This window comes from Triticum urartu, chromosome 5A (genome assembly GCF_056163025.1).
Source record: "Triticum urartu cultivar PI428250 chromosome 5A, HENAU_Tu73, whole genome shotgun sequence".
Taxonomy (NCBI): Eukaryota; Viridiplantae; Streptophyta; class Magnoliopsida; order Poales; family Poaceae; genus Triticum; species Triticum urartu.
In genome coordinates this window covers 564886599-564903456 of record NC_141877.1, presented here as the reverse complement: position 1 = coordinate 564903456, position 16858 = coordinate 564886599, and the positions used below count along the sequence as shown (strand labels likewise).

Genomic DNA, 16858 nt, shown 5'->3' with positions numbered 1-16858 from the left:
TTTACATAAAGACATTACTAAATAACTTGCGTCAGCATGGAAAGTTCTGACCCGTTTAGTTTTTTTCATTGTGTGAGAGGGTGACGCGAAACTAAACCAGTGGGGTGGAGGGAGGGGACAAAAAAAGTCAAAAAAACCCGGGCGAAAGTGGTGGAACGAAAAAAACTTGGAAGCAATCCCACCAACTGCTCCATTTGGAGTAGAGACCTGGACCTCCTTTTCAAATTCCTATGCACGAAGAACGAGACTAAGATTGGTGGCAAAATTACATTATAATTATACTTTTCATGTGTTTGACTTTGATTTGTCCATTAGGATTCCTCTGTTTTTCATATTCTTATGAACTTTGCAAAATGTATGTGTTTTTCAATCCTCTGTTTTGCATCTAGTTTTTGTTTCTATGAGTTTTCTGTTTTGCAAAAGTCCACTTGAATTCCTATTATTTTTCTATGTCTTTTCTATTCCTATGGTTCTTTTTGAATCTTGTGAACCAAAGAGGCCAAGCTCATGATGATAGGAAGCGAGAGAATTAGAGATGCATTCGGTTACTAGAAGATGTCACATACAAGGTTCATGTATAAGGACCAATTAGGTCACTACTTTACTTATTATTTTCCACCTTCACGGGGTGATTGGATGCATGCTCCAAAGTTCGAGAAGCCAACCTCCCATGTTTTCACCGTAGCACCATCACCAACCCTTTTAATCACACCTTCTCCAAGAAGCTGGAGTCATTTGAGGATGTTGCGCCATCATAACAAATTCCCTCCTTGCTACTTCTTACAGAATCAAAGAGTGCGTATAGTACTTGTCCTTCATCACTCTTGCACATAGGGACTCGAGGTTAGCTAGTAATCTCCATCCTTGCTTAGTGAGCATAGCGAGTCTTAAAGCATAGAGATCTCTGTAACTGAATGCCCTTCCCCCTTCTCATATTCTTTGAAAGTCAATATTTCCCAACTAATTAGTGCATGCATGTTATTAGCTTTGTCCTAATTCGCCTAGTGCGTCTAGTGCCCTTGAGGGTTTTGGACGATTCTATGGACAAAATAATTAAGGGACTAATGTATTTGTGAGTTTACACATGTAGTAGTCCATAAGGATTTAGTTTAATAAAGAGTTTGTGATCCCTAAAATGTTGTGGTAGCATTGAAGAACATGATATGACTATTTGAATCAAATGATGATACTCAAGGAGAGTAAAGCTGAAGCATGGACTCTGTTACTTGTTTCTTTTGCTTCTACTTGAGTCAATAGGGCAACCCGTACTATCAATGCAGGACAAAGTGAAAGTTAAATTGAAGTCATCTAGCATGTGCTCAATCCAAACCTAAAATCTTCCAGTGAAGACTTTGAGATATCTACAACGACTGGTTTTGTCTTCTAAGTCAGAGATGTTATTCTTCTGGTCTCCTTACTTCATTTGCCTCGCAGTATAGCTGGTTGTCTTGTGCAGCAAGACAGGCCATGTGAATGACCTACTTTGAATTCTGATTGTTAGCCACATGTCATGTTGACATTGTGAGTGTGACTCCAATGGTCATATCAGAACCTCGGCTTACTCCACCCGCTATAAATAGCCCTACCTCAGCCTTAGATGGTTGGCTGCTTTGCGTGAATCAAGATAGTGATTCTCTGAGCAACTCTTTTTCCTCCCGCGGATCTGAGAAAATCCTAGTGGGGAAAAAATCCAAAGCCTAAAATGTTAAGTGATTGAGCATCACTAAAGAACTTTAGTTTTATTGAACACCCCTTGTGTCCAATGATTCGATGAGTGATGCTAAAATATGGAAATAATTTGTACTAAAAAGATACCATTTTCTCCCACTTTTACATATTATCTCTCATCAACGGTTTGGTGATCTACAAATAGAATTGATATCATCTGTGCCCGCATCAAGTTCTAAACTTATCATATTGCTTACCCCGTGCCCTTATCATCATCAACAAACGCAAGTTGAAAATTCACAACCAAATTGGTATATACAAGAACTCCTATTCCCCAATTGTTTTACTAGCATCAAATATCATAGGTAGCTCATTGTTGAAAATCCATGGGGACTCCTCTAATGCTTGTGTTCCTTGGAGGCTTGATAGAAGGTTAAGAATACATTCTCACAAAGACTTATGGAATCAGGGACACCTAATCCTACACAGAGAATTACCAATCCTTCAGTGAACGCCAACTATTTAGAGAGCTATTTCCTATCACATGAGGTTCCAACATCTCAACTTTACCACTTCCAGCCCATTGATCTTCAAGCCTTTCTTGGGCATCTGACAATTGCAACTTTTGTATCAAGCCCTTCACTGTGTCCATCATTGCTATCAAGGTCACACTAGAGAACAAAACTAGGGAAACAAGAGTATTACGAGCATGCACCATAGATTGTGTGGAAGGCTTTTGGTGGAGGAGGTGAAGGTGGGGTCCCATCACCGTCGTATGTAATTGATATAGATATGTGTTATTGACATCATATGACTCTAGACTAGTCTACATACATCTATATACCATATAACTCTCAACGTGCCCATCGTTCGATTGTAGTCACCATTGTCCCCTACCCAATACGTATCCACCACCCTCCTTTTGTAGATTTCTAGTTCCTTTTTAGGCGTGCAATATGCCTCTCCATGTCTCCCAAAGAACTCGAACTCCACTCCTTCTTTTGGCGCCAACCCCTTAAGTTCTTAGCAATTGTGCTCCCACCCTCACACGATATGCATTCAACCATGCATTGTGAACCGTAGCCTCACAATTTTCTTCTTGCAGCCACTTGGTGTTAGAAAAGCTCCATGACCACCCATCCTAATGTGCATCAGATCCTCTTCAACATGGATTGTGATGGGGTGGTGATCATTGTGACGAGGGTCACCACTAATACGATCAACATTAACCATCTTATAGTTTGGAAACCGAGTGCACCATTCATGTGTAGCCACCACCTCTCAAGACTCTCGTGAATGTACATGGCATTTTCTGGCTATGATGTCTACTTGTAAAAGGATCTTCCACAAAGCACACTAGGGTTTGAGCTACCCCGCCATTCTTTTCACAAGATAACAAGACTTCGCTAAAAATTCCCTAACGCATAGCCAGGGGAGCTTACTATGATGCTTAATATTTCTCAACAATATCTGCGTGGTTTCCCGCTCTTCCATCTTAGGTTATCCATAAAATACTAGTAAACCTCCGTTGGAACCTAAAAAAATTCAAGAATCACCACATCAACATGATATCTCGATATAAACTTGTTTTAGTTGTACAATTCCTCCAAAAATTTCCAAACAAACACTATGCCCCCGACAAATTTTAGCCACCAATTTGACAAGCCAAGATTCCACAAAACAACTATAGACTTCTCTTATCCACCTTTGTCCCAAAAAGGAAAGAAAATTGGGGCCCTCCTTCTAGGTATCCAAAAAACGTTGGGTCATTCCCCAAGCCGAGGTAGTCAGACTGGGCGTTTGGGTTTACCCAAAAATTCGGGTCAGGTAATTTGGGCTTTCGAAAATAATAGTCGATATTTGTCCAAATTTTTTTGATTCTAAGCAATTCAGATATCCAAAAAATCGGGTTTGGGTAATCCCGAATTACCCAAAATACCACACAAAAAACACCATGTTGCAGGGGCAGCGTGAGGGGCTCGTCGTTCAGCGGCTGGATTCTAGCCGGAGCAAGAGGTTGTCGGGGAGGTGACCCGCAGAGGCGGCAAAGCTCGATGGTCGGAGCTCATAGAGACGGCGGCTGGAGGCTAGAGCCGACGAGTGCGTGTCGTTGTGGTTGGTGCTGCATTTGGGAGGTTGGTCGGGCAAGCACAAGAGGAGGAGGGAAGCAACGACATGAGGGAAGCTCGACCGGAGTGGCCTTGCAGGTCACCTGAGCCAAGTGGCAACCATGCATGGTGGCGGCCGTTGGCTTGCTCGGCAAAGCGTGGGTGTGAGGAGGGGAGGAGGAGTGTGCATGACTAAGTGGTAAACGATCTAGGTTTTGCGAGGGTAGCGACTAGCAAGTAGAGATGCCGATTTGGGCCGAGAATTTTCTTGGTTGTCTATGCGTGCGGTAATTATACTGGGTTGTAGAACAAGTCAGGCTATTCAGGTTATTTTGGTACCATGGCCTTATACCTAAATTACCCAAAACATCGGGTTTCCAAAACTTCTATCGATGTAGTGCTCAGGTTTTTCGGGTTTGGGCAATACAAGTTTGGGTTTTTTGGGTTCAAGCTTCGGGTATCAAGTTTTATGCCCACTGTGATCAGGTAGTTCCAGGAGGTAATATGCATTGGTTCTCATAGGGTTGTCCATGCAACCCCAAGTTCAGATTTTCCGTTTTTCTAGACTTCCATGACTCTCTTTTCTTCTTTGCATCAACTTCCATGCCCTCGCATGTAATCGTGTATTTCTATTTAATGACCACATTCAAATTAGCACTGTAACATACCGTCTACCGGCCCTTTTCTTTTATACACCCCAAGTTTTCTTCATTTTCTTTACCTTCCTAATTCAGTACGTTGCATGCCCCATGCAAAAGGTTTTTGTATCCTTTCTCTTGACGTGCATGGCCCATGCAAGTCACTTCCCAAAAAAGTCCTTCCGCCCTCCTATCTCCATTCCTCTATCGCCTTCGCATCCTTCCCATGTGTTGGTTCACTAGGAACCATCTTGTCGTTGCACCACTAGCCTCTTATTGCATTGACAACTTTTCCACTATCATAGTTCCATTCGCTTGCTTCATATCCTTGAAAATTGTTAGCTTTTATGTTTCCAACTCTAGTTAGGCCCTTCCCTACCCTATTTGTCAACTTCATAATGCTCTCTCTCTCCCCCCCCCTCTATCTCTATCTCCCTCTCGTCGCTATGTTGATCAACATTCCAACATGACCAAGATCCATCGTCTTTTCTCCATGAGAGATTGTCACTGCTAGAGCCACAAACCCCACTACCGAAGCTATCATTCCTCATGGAGTCCTCCACTTCCGCTACCCCACAAATTCCTCTCATGCCATAGTCCCCACTTTGGAGGTATAATTTCCAACCATTTACCATATTGTTGCACCTCACATTTCTTCATTTTTATTGAGCAACCCTTAATTGTGTGACCAATAACCCCTCTCATCAACGGTTTAAACATCTAGGCCTTCACCCTAGGTCTGGTTAAAAGAGTGACCCTAATCAGAATGGCCAAATTCTTCCTTTTTAGTTTTTATTAAAAAAAGCATATTATAGTGTATGAGAATACATGCAAGAGGGTATTGCCCTATGACCATTCCAGCTTCACTAGTAGCGGCTTCTTGAACTTCTCCTATTGCTTTACCTCATTCACTTGTTCGCAATCAATAAAGGCAAGCTCAAAATTCACAACCAAATCAATATACATGAAAACTCGTACTCCTCAATGGTTTTAGTAGCATAAAAATCCCCCATCACAAGTAGATCATCGTCGAACATCCAAGGGCCCTCCTCTGATACTTTGTGTTGCTTGAAAGGCTTGATAGAAGGTCAAGAAGACTTTCTGATCGAGACTTTCGTAGTTAGGGGTAACATATCCTGCATAGTGTATTGGTCAATCCTTCAACATTGGCTTTACAAAAAGCAATTTCCACACCGCCTGAGGTTTTATTGTCCCAACATTACCGCTTCCATCCCAAGTGATCTTTTAACCTTTTTTCTTCGATCTGACAATTGCACTTTCTTCATCATGCCTTTCACTCCGTCCATCACTGGCATCAAGGCCGCACTAGACAACCAAGCGAGGAAAACAATTGTATTAGTATCGAGATTGTGTGAAGGGATGTTCATGGATTAGGTGAATGTGGGATCCCGACCCTTCCCTCACAAACCCTGACCAGGATGTTGAAGCGAAGACAAGAAATCGGGAGTATACAGATCACACGGACCAACACATCACAAGAACGGGATGAGTAATATGACAATGATCGGCCTATGGGGCGAAATCAACAACGAAGAGCGAGAACAAAACCCTAGCAAAAGGGTGGGTAGCCACGATTGTGCCAGCTTTTGTTGGTTCAGAAGAGTTTCATTGCTATCCACCACTTTGATACGAAGGACATGTGAAATAGTCGTCCTATGTGGGTTGTTGGTAACCAATGCCAAACACGATGGTTGTTGAGTGTGGAAGATAAGGAAAGAGAGAAGAGAGATATCAAGTCATCTCAAAGATTTTTCGGTGGCCTCGCCCCTATATTGATAATACCATTCATGCAATTAATATTTGCATATACATATGGTTGCTTGCTAAAAATTGACTAACTAGGGACAATCCATGGGTTGTCACCCACATACATCATATACGGTTAGACCCTAGGCTCTGGAGTATTCTACAAGGGCGTCTACATACATGCCCTAGCGCATTCTCAACGTGTCTCTTGGTTCGATTGCAGTTACCAGTGTCTGTACCCCCCACCCCCCACCCCCCTCGCCGTCCCCGTTCCCCTTGTTCATCAGGCTGCCCCGCCCCGCCCCGCCCCGCTCCTCTCCTCTCCCCCCATTCGCTGGTAAGATCACGCGAGTTGCAAATCTCATCCCCTCTCCATCGTTAGGTCCGGCAGATCTCTCCCCCATAGCCGCCCACCGCCGTGCCCTACATCCGCCGCCTTAAGAGTCGCCCGCCGCCCGCCCCAATTCCGCCCGCCCGCCCGCCGACCGCCTCAGCCCCGCCCGCCCTCGCCGTTCCCGTTCTCTCCCGTTCTTCCTCGTCGGCGCGTCGCGTTCCTGCCGTCTATACCCCGTACGCGGTCCTTGTTCATTCGTTTCTTGGTGTGGGGTTTGATTTTATCCAGCGACCGGTTAATAAGTCCCACTGAACCTCGCGACTTCTGTTTCAGCCGCTGCGCGCCCGGCACGCCGTCTAGATCCGCCCCTGGTGCCAGGGGTCGTCGGAGGGGTTCCGCTGGGGTCGGGACCTGGGGAGATGACCAGTATCTCCACCAACCAGTTCGGCTCCGGCGGCAGCAATGGAGGGTCTGCCTCCAGGCCGCACGGCAGGGATATGGTGATTTGGACCGAGGAGATGAACGAGTATCTCATCGATGCGCTCATGCACCAGCAGGACATTGGGAACAGGAGTGCCGAGGGCAGGTTCTTGACGGGCGCCTATGAAAGCGTCATCACCGGGGTCGGCGAGAGGTTCGGGGTGGTGATCGACAGGTCCAACATCAAGAACCGTCTCAAGCATGTCAAGGACATGTTCCATGAGTGCGAGAACCTTTTCGATAAGCAGAGCGGGATTAAATGGAACCCAGCGACCCGGAGGTTCCACGCCGACCCTCAAGTCTGGAGGGAATTCATTGAGGTCTGCGTGCCACCAATCAAATGTATATATGTGTTGCGTTTTGCTGACCTGATGTAATTTTTTTTGCTGTGATCTTGTAGAGAAAACCAGAAGCCAAGAAATGGATGACGAAGACTATTGACCATTACGATAGGTTATTGGAGTTATTTGGTAAGGATAGGGCACCTCCGGCTTCTGAGAACTCGAAAGGTCCTTCGAAAAAAAAGGCGCGAATAGAACCACCAAAGGATAGACCTCAACGTCAGCAGACGTCATCAAATGGCTTTGAGTTAGCAATCGTCCAAGGTCCAAATCAAGTAATGGATAAAAATGAGGTATCGATCCTTGAAGCTTAATAGTTTTCAACCAAATAGTGCATGTTATTTTGTTATGGTTGCTGATCAAAGCAAGCTTACCATGGTGTTGGTCTCAGTGCCTAACTTTAGGTTATCACTTTCTTAGGCAAACCACAAATGTTTGCTTCATTGGTAGATTTGTGGTCTACCATGTTTCCTTAGCGTTATGACCTGCATGTCTTAAATTCAGATGCCACTATTGTGTGACTTGTGATTCGGTTGCCGTAGTTAATATGGCAAGCCATGATTTGCCAAACAGCAAATGTGCCAAAGTTGGCTAGGACCGAGCAGGAGTTGAATCAGGGTCGTTTGCTCACTGGATGCTTATGGGAATATCAGAACATGGATAAATTGAAGCACAATAAGTTACGCCTTTTAGCTTTATGGTGTGACTTCTCTCATAATCTACATGTTCTTGTGCCATTCTGGTACAGTTGCCTGCTTGTACAACAAGTTGTTAATTTGTCAACCTATTTACCCGGGCAAGGTAGCTATCTGAATCGGCCTGTTTGTGTTTCTATATTTGAATATACTTGGTAATTAGGATTCTCCCATGGCACTTTCTATTTGTGAATGAGTTCGCCCTTTGCTCCTAGAAATGAAATTTCACCAGTATTGTTCGGCAGAGCGATACACTTACATAACCTTAAGGCCATGAATAACAACTTACTTGCTTCCATTGTATTTGTATTAATCTTAATGGAGTGAGTGTTATAGTATGTCTCAACTTTATATGGGGAAAAAGCTATTGTATTAAGAAATCCGAACCACCGTAAATATGTCCTAGTGGTAAATGAAATGGAACTTCCTTTTCTCCAATGTATGGATTTCAAGCATTTTCTTAACGTGATTTCTTGGGAAATGTATATCTTAATATCTCCTGAGTTAAGTAGAATTTGAGCTGTGCATTGATTAGATTCTTGTTTCTTTCAGCTGCCTGGTGCTGTGGTAGCAGAAAATAACATAATTGGGGAACTCGATTTATCAGAATTGTGCAAAAGCGAGAATGGCCTTGTTGCCATACCTGTTCATGGTAATGCATATGGCAAGGGTTTGCCCTATGCTCCTGAAAATTGGCCGTCTCCTGGAGATCAGTGGCAATGGAAAGTGGGGAGCAGAATTGCTGCAGGTGGGCACTGGGTGGACAGGTAAATGCTTTTATCAAGGCCTCAATAGGCCGAATTTTAATAGTCTTGCCCAAGCAAAAAATGCATAAATTTATAGAGGGTTAATTTCTCAATTTAGCTTTAGCATATTGACTTACGTTGTGGATTTAACTTTGTACAGATATCTTGCTCCACCCTCGCGTTTTCGTGATGCTACTGGTAAAAAGACGACATTCACAAGTAGACTAAAAGTTGGAGAGTTTATCAAGAGCAACTTTCCAGATGTTGATCCTAGCACATTTTTCTCTATGTTCATATGGAAGATCCCTGCTGCAGAAGGCGGTATTCAAAGAGGTTAGACTTTAAAACCACTGTAGCGTGTAGCATCTAATGAGTAATGGGTGCTTCTGTAAATCAATACATTTGATTTTTACCACTCCAGAGCAATTTCTTCCATGCTGTTCCTTTTTTTTAATGTTTGGCCATCTGTGTGACTTACTTTTGGAAGAAATTTAACTTGGTAGCACTAGTTACTATACATACCTGGGGTGCGAGGTTCTTTATTCTCTTTACTTGTATCTACTAAATAACTTCCTTGAATGTACACACTATTCACCTCGGTTCTTGTATGTCAGTATTAGCTTTTATTTTATATCTTTATGTTTTCGGTGGTTTGTTTCATAAGTGAAGTCCGTTGTTTTCCTGCAACTGTATACGGCTCTGTTACAACTAGCTTGTTGCAGCAGCTCCATCCTATGCATGTCCAGTCCATACTTCTATGCTTCATTGAATCTTCACCATTAACTTTGTTATTTACCACTTAGTGGACCTCTTACTAACAAGATAATCCATTGACACGACATTTGACTGTATATAAAGGATAACAACATGATTCGGCAACATTACCTATGGAATTACATGGGAAAGAATGAAGATAATGAGTATGAGGGTCACACAGACGTGTTGTTACGCATTCCACATCTGCAGTCGCTATTATGAATTGAATCTTCTTGTGCAATTATCTCTATTGTGCAGCCTATTAGCTGTACCCATATAAATTTGACAACGGTCCTTTTTTTAGGTCTATGGCTAACCAGGGAATTTCTTTAAGTTCAGTTAATTTTCAATAGATGCACATGTTTGATTTTATTATGTATGTGCATGTATCAGGATTAATTTTTATCCCATATTGTTTTTACATGTCTTGTTGGGCCCAGAAAATTACGAGGTGGCTGAGCTGGGCTTAAGTGGTTGCTGAGCTGTGTATATTTCAGCAATCTTTCCTCAGTGTGCACTTGACCTGGACCTGGGCTAGAGTCCTCATAGCCCTCTCCTTAGGCCCACCCTTGCTTGCCAACATGTCCACCCTGAGCGGTGGAGCCATTTGTCTGTATAACCTATCTCTTCCTCAAATCCTAAACCCTAGCCACCACTCTAATTCTTACATCTCCTTCCAGCCTACCACTTGTACTGATGGCTCCCTTCTCCTTCAACTTTGTGCGGCACCACCAATTGAAGCGGTGGCGCTTTCCGTCCCTCCCTCCCCTTGCGCAGAGCTCTGCTCGCGCCCTTGTCTTACCTATCACTCTCAACCCAAGTGACGGTGAGCTTTGTTCTCTTCATTCAAGCGGTGCTTTTCCCCCAATCCTAACTCAGATAAAAGGAAGCAAATCATTTCTCCTCATCCAGGACTGTCATTTAAACATAGCATCTGGATTAATCTTCTGCTTTACTTTTCTTTTTTAGTTTTCTTCATATGTAACCTGGAGAATGCGCGAGGATTTGTCTAGTAACGTAGTGGCATGACATAAGGGGGAAAACAGTTTCTTCATTTGATAGGCTGATTCGTCTGTCTTGATGCTAAAAAAAAAGAAGCATCATTGCATTTGCATATTTGCTGTTATGTCAATGTAGATTGTTCATTTTGTGCAGTTCCGTAACACCTTAATATGTGCAGGAGCTCTTCAAGTGGAACGCGTTGAACCTGAAGATGGCCTGGCGGATCCTGATGGACCATGCAAGGCTCGGAATAAGGCGTGCAATCTTGGGAAAGAAGGGTTTATTGAATCATCACCAGCAGGGAATTGTGACATCTGCTGCGTACATCCTGATTTCTGTCGTACATGCTGTTGCATTCTCTGTGGCAAGGCTGTTAACAATTCCTTTGAAGGTTATAGTTACATCAAGTGTGAGGCAGTTGTGGCAGAGAACTACATCTGTGGGCATCTTGCCCACCTTGACTGTGCTCTGAGGATTTTCATGGCTGGAACTGTTGGAGGAAGCATCGGGTTGGATGTGCAATATTACTGCAGGCGGTGTGACAACAAAACTAACCTGATGATGCATGTGGAGAAACTGCTGGAAACATGTCGCTCTCTTGGATCGAAGAGTGAGATTGAGCCAATCCTTAATATGGGCTTGTGCATCTTGCGTGGTTCAAGACAATTGCAAGCGAAAAGTTTGGAGGACTATATGGCATCAGTGATGGAAAAGGTGAGTGATGTATTTTATTAGATCTCAGTAGGATAGTTTGGTACCATGGTTTGGTTAGTACTAGCACTCCTCTGATTGGTGCTAATACTGCGCATGGGTGTACAACTTTGTTTTCAGTAGTCCAAGACTATGGTTTGATAGTGTATTGTTTAATGCAGGTGAATAATGGGGTTGATCTTGCTGAAGTATGGAATATGGAGGATGGTGATGGCATGCCAATACTGAATGCAGGTAAACTTTATTGTTTAGTGCAATTAAGAGAACTTTGAGGGCGAAATGTTTTTGTGGGATTTTCAGATAATCATAAAAGGTCCCAACCTAGTTGTAATGGTTAGGACATCTGGTGTTCAATGTAATTCCAATAAACCAAAACTCTGTAGATTATGCAGAAATTGTAGGATCATGATATTCAAACCCATCTGAGGTTTTGCCTACACGCACCATATTTTACTATGGACAAGTAATGCTTTGGTAGCTTATGTAAGTTGTAACTTGCCGATTTTAGTATTTTCTGTCATACCTGTTCTTTCTTCTTTGATGTAGAAATGATTTAACCTCTATGTTTATTGTAATCTTCAACAACCTCAATTATGACATGTGTCAGAACGTTGTAGAACTCAAAGAACAGTTTGTATCTCTGGTGTTCTGCAGTTGTTGCTTCACATATTGCTTGTCCATAACTGGGTTCTTTTCTTATGGCTCATGCAGAAGAAAGTTCCCCACCTATTGCTGGTGTCACAGTGCTAGGGGCTGAGCCACAGTACCCATATCTGACTGATCCAATGGTTGATAATGAGCTGCAGAAGGCTGCCGAAAGTGTTCCAATTTTCATTACTGGTGATCACACTGAGATGTCTCTCAAATTTGAGGATGAGATAGATAATTCCCTTCTAGAACTGAAGAGATCTCAGGAAGCAGAATACAGGCTGGCAGAGCAGAAGCTTTATTCTCAGAAAGATTATATCCTCAGTCTGTATCGGCAGCTTGAGTCAGACAGGTCCCAGCTTGCAGATCCTAACCCCGTATCCGATATCTCAAGCTACAGCGTGCTTCTCTCCAACATTACTAACCGAGTGGAGCATGTGAAGCGCGAGGAGGAGAAGTTCCAGACCATGCTCAAAATCTCCAAGGGATTCCGGAAAGCACCGGCGAACATCAAGGAGCACTTTGGGTTGCCGCCACCTGCGGAGTAGCTCGAAGTTTGACTAGCTTGAACTTAGATACCATAGTTTACCCTGAACTGTACATTGGGTATGTTGTCTCTTGTGCTGTTGTACTGTTGTATACTTGTCTCCGACAAGGTGCTGCTCTCTCCAGGGCGCACCGTCAGGCTGCTGTTCTAGGAAGAGTCCCCCAACATCTGAATTGCCAGTTCCAGACTTTAATCGTACATTCTGTCCAGTGATGATTCTGCTGGTAATTTGTGTTTATTCTGTGATTTTCCGACAAGATAGCACCACCATGTTACAGGTTGCTGCTGTCGCAACTGCGAGATTGGGAAAATTTGGCGACCTGGAAAAGGGGAGGCTATTTTTTCTGCATCATGCGGTTGCAACAGCAGCAACCTGGGAAAGGGAGGCTATAACCAGAAAAACACACTGCTGCATTTTGTTGTTTCAGTTGCGAGTTCCCGTGATGTTTATCTTGGAATTGTAGTTATGTAGGATTCATTCATGTAGCTGCTGTGATACGAGACTTTGATGCATCTCCTAATAGTATTAGTATATGTTTGGGGTAACGTTTAGAAGGCCTCACTCCTATGGCATGTAGGAACGGATTTGCTCAAACAAACCACACAATTTGTTTTTGACAGTGTTTATTCCTCAAATGTTAATCATATTGTTTACAAGAACATGAGAAATGAAATCAGTGATTGAATCATCCCATAAAGTGGAAGATCTAGTGCTAAAAGGGTTTTTCGCTAAGCTATCGGCAGCCTCATTCGCTTCCCTGAAGCAGTGAGTAAAGGAAACATTAGCAAATTCCATTGCAAGCTGCTTACACTCCAAAATGATCACCAGTCAACATAACCCCCACAGCACACATACAATCCGACTCCACAACCAATCTACTGCATCCAATATTTGCTGCCAGAATAAGCCTGTTCCTGATTGCAGTCATCAGGTGTGTTCAATTGCTAGGGCACCGGAGATTTAGCAAGATTTTGTAAAGTTTAGGCAGCCAAAAGTTGCTAGCAAATGGACGCAGATGTTTAGGCCCCATTGGAACAAAGGAATTAACATCAATTTTCTTTAGGATTATAAACATGAGGAAATTTTTTGCCTAGAGGCATTTGGATCATAGGAACGATGCTCATACTAGTCTTTTTATGTTCCCATTTTACACTGTCATCCTTCGCGTAAACCATGTTTTCTATCCAAACCAGGTTTCCTGATTTTCGATCCGCAAAGGCCTCGAGACGTTGTTTCAGATGAAAATAGCTTCTCCCCTCCCAATTCGGTAATTTATAGTAAGGTATTGGAGTTGTTTCAGGCGTTGTTTCAGATGAAAAAAGTTTCAGAAGATATATCTAATGTAGATGGTGATTGATAGAGCAATTCTTGCTCATAAGTTGCTGTATGAGCATTGTGCCTAACATAAAGCTTGTGGTTGGTAGTAAAACATATTTTATTATTATTTTGAGATAGAGTTTGATCCTCAACTATTTCTCAAGATGTATTCTTTTTAGATAATGGCTATTGCCCGGCCTTAGATTGAGGCCCTCAGATTCAAGATTCGAGAAATACTCCATCCTCATCAAAATATAAGACGAAAAAAAAAATCTTATTAGGGCACCTATTCAAGATTCGATCCTCAACTATTGCTCGCGATATCTTCTTACAAAGTTTTGTTAGGGCATCTATGACTGATGTTGAAGAATCAGCGGATGAGTTGTGGTTAGGGGTGAAATGCCACTCGAGCCGGGAGCTAGTTGGTTCTCCCCGAAATGCGTTGAGGCGCAGCAAAAGGACAGGGATCCGGTGACTTCACTAAGCAAAGTCTCATCGTGACTTTACCTAGGTGAGTGCCATCGGATCAAGATCCAGCGGTCAAGATTGATTCAAATTTTGTACTCAAAACTAAAACTGCCCGAAAAAATTGAAAAAATTCAGGTAAGTCATACATGTTCCATTCCATATTCTGTGAAATTTTTGTTTCATTTGGATAAACGGTCTATGATTAAATAGGGTTTTATATTTCAAGCTCAAAACACAATTAGCTGCTAAACCATTTATCCAAATGGAACGAAAATTTCCCAGAATATTCAATGGAACATATATGACTTAGCTGAATTTTTTCAATTTTTTCTAAACAGTTTGAATTTTGAGCATAAAATTTAGACCAATCTTGTCCATTAGATCTTGATCCGATGGCCCTCACCTAGGTAAAGTCACGATGAGACTTTGCTCAGTGAAGTCACCGAATCCCTGTCCGCAGCAAAAACCTCTGAAATTCCAATGGGATTTTGGAAGAAAACTGTAGTTCTTGGTCACATACCACTGTATATCTTGTGGTTTTCTGTTCCAGTGTTTTTTTAATTCCTATATTCCAAACATGACCAAAGCGTGTCTGAGCGATGCCAGTAAAATTCCCCTGAAATTTTACCAGATTGTATGTTCCAAACATTATGCATTCATACTAGAGGTACTGTGATCAGCCACAGATCAGGGAGCAATCCGATGAAATAGCAGACAGCAGACATCACTACAACCATAAGAAGACGGGATATCCCTACAAATCTCACAGGAAATGAGATGAACCAACCTAAAGCTAAAATCACCCTGGCTGCAGATCAAGTCGGCTTCGCCTGGATCCCGCCGCCGTAGAACCGCTTCTTGGCCAACTTCTGCCGCGCCCGTTTCGCCATTGTCGAGCACCTGGACGCCAGCAGCTCCACCGTGGCCGGCAGCAGCCGTGTGCCCTCGAACACCACGCTCCTCTGGTACTCCAGCACCCACGTCTCTGGTTCCAGCAGCACCGCCGCTGCCCTCCGGCCCCGGTAGCTCCAGGAGCTCCCGTTGCTCGCCCTCACCGTCGGCAATACGCTCCCGTCAGACCACTGCAAACAGATACCGGACGGACATGGATTTCAGTTATCTGATGCTGGTGGTTCGGGTGATGAAGTAATCTTGGCATTGATAGTGGACATTCTGAATGTCGATTACCTCCGTGACCTTGCCGGAGAGGATGGTGATGTGCCGTGTGGAGAGCGTAGACGGGAGCAGGCCGGAGGTCCGGAGAGGGCTCCCCCAGACGCTGACCTCCTCTGCCGCCGACTTGTATAGCGAGCAGCGCCAATGGAACAAATGCTGATCATTCTGAAAGAAAAGAATTCGTCAGTGAAGAACCGTCTCTGCAGCCAAGAGCAAATTAGTTGACTGACACGCAAGAACGGCGAACCTGCTGGAGTCGCCAGACGGAATCCTTGGAGCTGCAGTTGGAGATCCTGTCGGCGCCGACGAGCTGCCCGACCCCTCGCTCCAAGGAGCGCAGTTTGTGGCCCAGAGCTGCAGGCGCAAGGCGCGCCTCCTGGCCCATCCGCGCGACGGCGTCCGAAGACAGCTTGGGGCCGAACCCCCTGGCGGCGACCTCCGGGACGAGGCCCGTGTCCACCCACAGCAGGAGCAAGAACCCAAGAACCGTCAGCGCGTAGAGCGCCCAGTCGGGCGACGAGGATCTCCGGGCCTTGGCGGCCGCCGCCGCATCCCGCCTCGACTTGGCGGTGGAGCGCAGCGGCGGCGTCCACGGCTCGGTGACCGCGGACCCGGGCGTAGCGAGGAAGAGCGAGCGCGTCCCGGGCCTGCGGTCCCTGGTGGCGGCGGCGAAGCAGCGGCGCGCGGAGGCGGCCTCGGGCGGGAGGAGGTCCCGCGTGGCGTTGATGCTGGCGAGGCAGATCTCGCAGGCGCAGTTGGCGTCCTTGCGGCAGCCGGGGTAGTAGCCCCTGCCGCCGCCCTCGGCCCCGCGCGCCCAGGGGACGAGGTAGGCGGGCGGGGGCGTCCGCGCGGCGGGGTCGGAGTTGGAGGAGCAGGAGGAGGCGGTGGAGCCGGGCGTGACGGTGGTGGGGGTGGCGCTGGGGGAGGCGGATCTCCTCGCCATCGGGGTCGCCGCCCTCCCGGTCTCGTCCATGGATCGGGGTTGGGGGTGCGGGCTGGGGTTGGTTTGGGGGGTGGGTTGGGGTTATGAGGGGAGGCGGCGGCGGCGGATTGGGGGCGGAGAGGGAGAGCGAAGGGTTCGAAATTTGAAGTGGATGGAGGGGAAGTGCCCGACGCCAACGGCTTCCGCGAGTAACGGTCGACCCGAGTTTCCTTATGTTCGATGTCGTGGCGCTGACAGGTGGGCCCTGTTGCCCCTTTTAATTTTTCTGGGTTGCGAACACGGGAGAGGAGATGCATCAAGAGGGTGCAGGATGCGGAGGCGTGTGCAATAATGCTATAGCTAGCACCCCCTCAGTTTATTTCTTCCGTAAGAAAAAGTCCAGTTTGTTTCTGTTGCAGTTAAGTTTTTTGAAGTAGTCTCTTGGCATTATATCATGGCGAAGTATCGAGTGAAAACTGATTTTCAGTGAAAATCTGGAAACTTGCCGTGTGAGCCATTAGATCTACAAAGAA

General features: G+C 45.0%; 2 protein-coding genes across 3 annotated transcripts; one reads left to right on the top strand and one right to left on the bottom strand.

Moving 5' to 3' along the window:
- The first annotated feature begins 6441 nt into the window (after window positions 1-6441).
- LOC125510587 (uncharacterized) lies at window positions 6442-12679 on the top strand. 2 transcript variants are annotated; one of them, XM_087521729.1, is made up of 8 exons: window positions 6442-6518; window positions 6849-7315; window positions 7396-7629; window positions 8584-8798; window positions 8938-9110; window positions 10714-11249; window positions 11408-11480; window positions 11958-12679. In XM_087521729.1, exons 2-8 carry the CDS (start codon window positions 6935-6937, stop codon window positions 12440-12442), a joined length of 2097 nt encoding a protein of 698 aa, XP_087377855.1. In that variant the 5' UTR covers window positions 6442-6518; window positions 6849-6934; the 3' UTR covers window positions 12443-12679. The 2 variants fall into 2 exon arrangements, with proteins under 2 accessions (XP_087377855.1, XP_048531764.2); XM_048675807.2 differs by having other exon boundaries at window positions 6465-6751.
- Window positions 12680-14935: 2256 nt separating this feature from the next.
- LOC125505969 (C-8 sterol isomerase) lies at window positions 14936-16437 on the bottom strand. Its single transcript, XM_048670863.2, has 3 exons — window positions 15651-16437; window positions 15416-15568; window positions 14936-15309 (listed from the first exon to the last, which is right to left on the bottom strand). Exons 1-3 carry the CDS (start codon window positions 16374-16376, stop codon window positions 15043-15045), a joined length of 1146 nt encoding a protein of 381 aa, XP_048526820.2. The 5' UTR covers window positions 16377-16437; the 3' UTR covers window positions 14936-15042.
- Window positions 16438-16858: the final 421 nt, after the last annotated feature.

What these genes read in the sequence shown, in the direction of transcription:
- LOC125510587 (XM_087521729.1), top strand. Translation starts at nt 6,935, where the DNA reads ATGACCAGTATCTCCACCAACCAGTTCGGCTCCGGCGGCAGCAATGGA. An exon ending in GGTGGGCACTGGGTGGACAG is followed by an intron (nt 8,799 to 8,937) that starts GTAAATGCTTTT and finishes AACTTTGTACAG; the next exon opens with ATATCTTGCTCCACCCTCGC. An exon ending in TGGCATCAGTGATGGAAAAG is followed by an intron (nt 11,250 to 11,407) that starts GTGAGTGATGTA and finishes TGTTTAATGCAG; the next exon opens with GTGAATAATGGGGTTGATCT.
- LOC125505969 (XM_048670863.2), bottom strand. Translation starts at nt 16,376, where the DNA reads ATGGACGAGACCGGGAGGGCGGCGACCCCGATGGCGAGGAGATCCGCC. An exon ending in CCGTCTGGCGACTCCAGCAG is followed by an intron (nt 15,569 to 15,650) that starts GTTCGCCGTTCT and finishes CTTTTCTTTCAG; the next exon opens with AATGATCAGCATTTGTTCCA. An exon ending in TCTCCGGCAAGGTCACGGAG is followed by an intron (nt 15,310 to 15,415) that starts GTAATCGACATT and finishes ATCTGTTTGCAG; the next exon opens with TGGTCTGACGGGAGCGTATT.